Source organism: Saccostrea echinata, unplaced genomic scaffold (genome assembly GCF_033153115.1).
Source record: "Saccostrea echinata isolate AGI-Se365-2 ecotype Australia unplaced genomic scaffold, CSIRO_AGI_Sech_v1 ptg000054l, whole genome shotgun sequence".
NCBI lineage: Eukaryota > Metazoa > Mollusca > Bivalvia > Ostreida > Ostreidae > Saccostrea > Saccostrea echinata.
Genome location: NW_026889803.1, coordinates 62,609,214 through 62,615,864, shown reverse-complemented (window position 1 = coordinate 62,615,864; position 6,651 = coordinate 62,609,214). Strand labels below are relative to the sequence as shown.

General features: G+C 33.7%; 1 protein-coding gene across 1 annotated transcript; it reads right to left on the bottom strand.

The window, feature by feature from the left end:
- Positions 1 to 2,912: 2,912 nt before the first annotated feature.
- LOC133206138 (macrophage migration inhibitory factor-like) lies at positions 2,913 to 5,851 on the bottom strand. The gene is made up of 3 exons (XM_061342070.1): positions 5,712 to 5,851; positions 3,544 to 3,710; positions 2,913 to 3,292 (listed from the first exon to the last, which is right to left on the bottom strand). The coding sequence occupies exons 1-3, from the start codon at positions 5,817 to 5,819 to the stop codon at positions 3,226 to 3,228; spliced, it is 342 nt and encodes a 113-aa protein (XP_061198054.1). The 5' UTR covers positions 5,820 to 5,851; the 3' UTR covers positions 2,913 to 3,225.
- Between the last annotated feature and the right edge of the window lie 800 nt (positions 5,852 to 6,651).

Below are 6,651 nucleotides of genomic sequence, written 5' to 3'. Positions count from 1 at the left end.
TAATACTTAGTCATGCAAAGATTCTATATTTGTCATTTTTCCCGTTTGTGCGTCACGGTGTCACTTTAACATTTGGTTAAATTTTGCAGAAGTGTGAAACGTCAAGGTCAAAAGGTCAAATATTTTGGTACCCAAAGAGAAGACTTGTCACAAGGAATATACATGTGAAATATGAAAGCCATTGCTCCAATCAATTAAAAGTTATGGGCAAGGGTAAAGGTTTTGGGGACAAACAGACAGACCAACAAACAAACAGACGCACGGACAGAGCAAAAACTATATGCTGCTAAATCTTCGACTACGGGGGCATATTTGTATTGACTCTCACTCTTTCTCTCGATGTGTGTGTGTGTTTATGTTTTGCTTGAGTAATTTTTGTGGGTGGAAAACATTTTCCCATGCTAATTTAATCAAACGCCTTCTTCCAAACATTTCATCAAAATGTCAGAGTGTTAATAAGAACTTTGGTTGTAAAATTTCTACTCTGCTTTTAAATTATGTGGTTTCCTATAGCAAAGAAATAATTCAAGTGAGTTCCGCACTGCCTTCTTTCTAAAACATCTACAAATTAAGTTTTAAAAAAAATTAAACTGCACTTCCTTTGTGAAAAAATGAGTCATTTTCTCTTATATACACTGTATAGTGATTTTAAATACACTGTATCTGTAATGGCTATGACATGATGCTGAGATGAAAACCAATAAAAATTTCACTAAAAATCACTAAATTTCGTAAATGTAATAGTTTCTTCAGTACCAATTAGGCTTTATCATTTAAAATTAAACATTTCTGAGATGCTCAAAATTTGATTTTTCAGAACTCTGTGACCTTGACTTTTAGTAAATTACCTTTATTCAAGGTCATTCATCTTCAAAAGTACAATTACAATTTAATTTTGTGGACAAAAATTTTACACTTCACATCCAATGACCTTGACTTGATTCTATGATGTTAAACAGGAAATTATTGATTTTTTTTTTTTATCTTTGTTTCTTGGTTTTGTAAATAAATAATAAAGTACCTCACGTATATAGCCTAAGGGTTTTCCTTGATTAGCAGTTGTGATCGGTTTTAGAGGTCAAAATTAAAAAACCCGAATAAGGTACGTACAAGTGTGCCAACTACCCTGCTTATATTGTGTACCGCAAAGAAATTATGTGTGGCGTCCCATTCCTAATTATTACTGCACAGTGTTTAGTCATCCCTGCTCTGGACTTGGGATCTCTTTAGTGAAAAGTATGCGGTCATCCCTGCTTGATTCTTGTGGCATGCACTAGTGTGCGGTTATCCATGCTTGATTCTTGTGGCATGCACTAGTGTGTGGTTATCCATGCTTGATTCTTGTGGCATTGCACTGATGTGCGGTCATCCCTGTCAGTGTATCTGCGTAGGACCGACTTGAAAGTGGCAAGTGTGCGGTCATCCCTGCTTGTCACTGCGAAAGAGGAAGTATGCAGACACCGATCCCTGCTTGTTCCTTTTGGAAAAGCGTTTGTGTGTGGATTTCCCTGCCAGTGTACTTAATCGCTACCAGTGTTGTAGAGTAGGATTTCCCCCATAACTACCCCCCCTCCCCCGAATATGTTCTCTAAAGTAGGATTTCCCCCCAAGGGGAAACCTCACTCTGATGCCCCCCTCATTTCTATCTCAGAGTAGGATTTTCCCTCTTTTTTCAATGCGTGAATCATATCGTCAATATTTTGGCAAAAAGTTTACATGAAAGTCAACTGCTTTTTTATGGAAATTTGAGTGTTTTCGACTCAAAAATTGTCCAATTTAATATGAAATCTTAAAATATACAGTACAGATTATCATGTCTCAACCCAAACTTTTCATCTCATAGGAAACTCTTAAATTATTCACTCAAAAAATCGTGACTCTCTCACCTGTTTGTTTACGAATTTAAAATGTATATCAGGCCACATTTAGTGATTTGATAATTTGTATCCTCTTAAAGCCCAGTGTTTTATGGATCGATCATATTACAAAGAATGTGTATGAGAAAATTATAAAATTTAAGTTACTGATAGATTCCACATGCCATTTTGTGAGTATTTGAATCGAGTAGTTCTTCAATGGGAAAATTTTTTAAAAAGCCAAAACCAGAAACAAAACAAGAAACCCTGTTTAGCATGTGTCCCCTCCACCCCAGAGGTGTAATATTGGATTTGAAAGCAGAGAGCGAATACTATCTTGAAGTTTTGCAAAATTTCTATTTTTTAGAAATAAATGACCCATTTTTAGTTCCATGACAACGGCAGCTATTTTGGATATTTAAATACCAGGATCTTGGAGAGACACCTACAAATCAATACTATGAAAATTTAGTTTGAAATACAATTGGAGAAAAAATCAATTTAAAATAAAATTCCGTTTGGTCCCATGGATACAGTATCGGAGGCATAATTGAGGCAGCTGGAAGAAGATCCCATACTGGAAGTGGTCAAGAATTTATAAGCAACTATGACTTGTACAAGTCCAAAGAGGATGTTGTCCGCAATAAAAGACCTTGAGTTAGACCTCTAGAAAAAAAAATTATAGAGAAGAAAGGGACGGGATGAACTTCTCCTTGGTGTTTCCTTGGAGACCTACATGTAAAGTCATGGGTCATGGATAAACCTTAAGGTCACAAACAACCTTTTTCACAAGAATAAGCGTCTAGCATTTCTCCATTCAGAAATTATTGCTGGAAATAAGTAAACTATTCCGTACCCTATGAGTTTATCCTTCTCAAAATTACCTAAGTACAGGTTTAAGATTCATCCTTCGTCACAAGATACTTTTGTTTCAAATATAAAAATCTCAATAATTTCAAAGTCATTTCTAGGCAGAAATTTTGCTCTCATTCCTTGTCAAAGAAATTATGTACCATAAAATTTTCAAAAGCCATCACAAAAAAATAACCTGAAAAAGACTGAGTACACATTTTATTGAAATGCTTCGTATTAATTCTACAAAGTTTGGGAAAAAATTTAAATATAGAGAAAATTGCATAGGACTTAGAGACTGATGAACATAGTGATTCTAGTATACCCCTTTCTCCTCCTCCTCCTCCCAGCTTCGTTTGTGGCCTTGTGGGGGTATAAAAACATGCATATATATAGAAACATAAGGAACAAAATGATTTTATTTATTGATTTAATGGTATAAATATGGCACTAGGCAGATTATATTCCTCCTTCAAGTCAATATCCTCATTGTTTGGGTTATCTTCACTATAACTCCTCATGCAAAGGTTTTTCCATTTAATGCCACTTCTTCTTTTCTCAAGTTTGTAAATGTAATAAAAAACCTGCAGTTATAGAGAGTAAATATTTTTTTTTTTAAAAATCAGTATAACTAATTCATATACAGATTGACCCCCTCTCCCATTTATAATTGAAGACTTTTTCAAGCAAGTTAAAACATACTGAAAAGCTGGTTCAGTTCTGTTCACACTACAGTAAATTCAATATACATTCATAAACTGCTCATTCATTCAGTATGTACCATCCTCTGAAAATATTACAGTGCACGTATAATTGTAATTCCCTCTATTTTTACCTGTCCTTTGGGATGTTTAGTGTACTTTCCACAAAGTTGGTAATGTTTACAGCATGTTCTTTATTTTTGGCCCCATCTGTAATGTTTTTCACCTCAATACTTGCACACGGATCAGAAGACATTCCAATGCACATCATTGGGTCTGCATGGACTCGCACGATTACATACTATAAAAAGACAAATTTAGAGAAAACTTGCTGTGTGATGAAACTAAAATAAATGAGCGGATGTCTTGTCATCCAACAATTAAATGAGCAACAGATCTGTAAGTGACGAGATTGAGGAACTCTTCATTCCATATCTTCAGTCATGACGAGACCATAAAGTGAAGTGTACATGCACAGAGATATTTATATTTAACTAAAGCAACTATGAAACAGTTTTGAAATCTTACTTCACGGCAAACGTTTAAGGCATTTGAAGCTAATAGTTGACATGATAAACTTACAAATGTCTTTTCTTTTCTCAGGTTATTATTTGTCTATTATATTGATAATAGATAACTTAATAAAATCCAAAATCATTATTAAAGTTCCGCAAAATAAATATACCGCTATACAATCATCTTCGCTAGCCAAGGGTTTCTGATACGCTTCTCTCCTCATAAACCCTTGGTATACGGTGTTAAAAAAAGTTGGGATTTTTTTCTCAAGTTGTGATTGGAGTTGATCGACATCGTTCGACCAATCATCAATTGTTTTTTGTAAATGACGATATTTGCGTTCGGGATATATCTTGACTCTTTAATATCGGGAATGAAAAACGCAAGTAAACAACGATCCGTAAGATAACATGTCATTCTATGAATATAGTTATATGGTGTCATCCAATATCTTAATCTACGTGCAAAATATGTGATTAAGAATCTATACTGAAGATGTAGATTTGCATTTTAACATGTTTAAATAACAAGTTAACATAACTCATTACCTTCTTCTAAATTATTCTTTAAAAACATTATTTTTTTAAGTGAATCGTGAGCACGTGACGAAAACAATTCCGTCTTTTGTCAGCACCGTATGCCAAGGGTTTATGAGGAGAGTAGCGTATCAGAAACCCTTGGCTAGCGAAGATGCTATACGATATATAACCCACGATATAATGAAAACAGACTATAAATATAAGGATTGTGAATATTATTGATGTGTAAATCACAGACTTGCATGCAGCCTATTTTTAGGTCACCTGAGTGACTCAGGTGACCTTTGTCCGTTATTGCGCGTCGTCCGTCGTGTGTTAACAATTAAACATTTTCAGCTTCTTTTCTGGAACCGCTGAACTAATTTGTGAAATTCTCGAACTCTGGGTTAAGTATTCTAGTGCTGGACTAGCTAGGCTATATTGATCTTGTAGGGAAATTTGCACTCCACTTAAAATACGTTATCTTTTTAATTGAATATGTGTTACAGTCCAACAGGGGCCAATGTGAGAGTAGTAGGGTTTACTACATGTATCTGTGCTCGAGGACTGCTGTGATGTTTTATCTGCATAGTGATATAGGGACAGTGTACTAGCACTGACAAGTGCATGTACTTTATTTGTTAGAGTTCAAGACTAACTATTTTTGTTCATCCCTGTTCATCCTATTTCTCTTGCTTTTTGAACAACATATCTTCATCCATAAGTTTATTTTGTTTTATACCTCTATGCATCCCTATACTCAGGTGATCGTTAAGGCCCTTTGGCCTCTTGTTTCCTGAAGCGTGCTAGCGCATTTCATGAAATATGCTAACGTGACAAGTCTGTGTGATTTACACAATAAGTTTACACTAACATTCCTTAAATACAAAAAAGACAAAACAAAATAACATTTCAAGACGAAACACGTCATTTTTCATAACATCGTTACAGTTATATAGATATAGCAGCAATATATATACAAATTCGATCACAATAAAAGAACAGCCGAGCCATGATTACTACATCTATTTTTAAAGTTTATTCAAATCGAAAGTAAATGCTAAAGCAGTTCAAATGTTTTGTTGTTTTTTTCAGTTGACGTATAGATACCGCTTACAACATCCTTAAAATAAGCTTTTCTAAACTGTTTTGTTCATTTGCATGCAAAATGTCTTCTAAAACTTAATTTAGTTATTGTAATTTTGCTCATCAGGTCGTATAACAAATATAATAATGTATAAATAAGGAATAACAACATGACAACATACGTGTTCTGGTTTGTCTAATTCTTTTGCAACAAAAGCACAGGCTTGTTGAAGAAAGTCCTTCGGAATCTTGTCTTTTGACAAGTTGGTGTATACAGCAAATGTTGGCATTCTCAATCGAAGTCTTCCTTACCTTATTAATTAATTGTCGCTTATATCATGTAGCTTTTTACGAAGATAATTCATCATTTTGATTTCAAATATGAATCTATAGAATTTATTTAATGATTACTCTTAGAACTTATCTTTCACACATATTTTTTATATGTGTATATTCTTTCTCTTTTATACATATTTTATTTAAAATGATAAAAAAAAAAAGGCAAACTACGGAAGCTGGTAGGTGCCAGACAAGAAAAATATTCATAACACATAAGGAGTTAGCCAAGAAACTTGGCTCAGTTAATCTTACGTCAAAAGATTTGTTATGAATCGCTCAAGTGTTTCAATATATTTACATGTGATTGCTAATAACTTATCGATGAAAGATTAAGTTTTGATTACTAAAAAAAAATATATGTGAAAATGGTATCTTAGACATACTTAAATAACCTCAACCGACCGCGCGCTAAGTTTTTCTTAAATGTTTTTTTTTTTTAATCTTTGCCCACTTCTAGTTACGGTTTTCAATCCCAAATGTACTTGTATTCTACTTAATCATGGTCTTAGATTTAAGTACCCTTTATAAGTTCTTGGCTTAGATAAAAACTAATTAATGAAGCAAAGAGAGTAAGAGTCACGTTTAAGACTCGTCATGACGTGGTAGTGTGAAAATTTGTCGGCACGAATAGTTGCTGTTATAGAACCGATGACATCCAAAAGAAAAAAAGATTCAATGCTTATATTTACATTTTGTAATTTTCTCTCTTATTAATTAATTTCGTTAATCTTTAGCTCCTTTCAGAACCAATGTTAAATAACATAATGGAAATGAATATTGAGA

Coding starts and splice junctions, on each gene's coding strand:
- LOC133206138 (XM_061342070.1), bottom strand. CDS start 5,819: ATGCCAACATTTGCTGTATACACCAACTTGTCAAAAGACAAGATTCCG. Junction 3,711..5,711: donor AATTAGACAAACCAGAACAC/GTATGTTGTCAT, acceptor GTCTTTTTATAG/TATGTAATCGTGCGAGTCCA. Junction 3,293..3,543: donor CTAAACATCCCAAAGGACAG/GTAAAAATAGAG, acceptor CTATAACTGCAG/GTTTTTTATTACATTTACAA.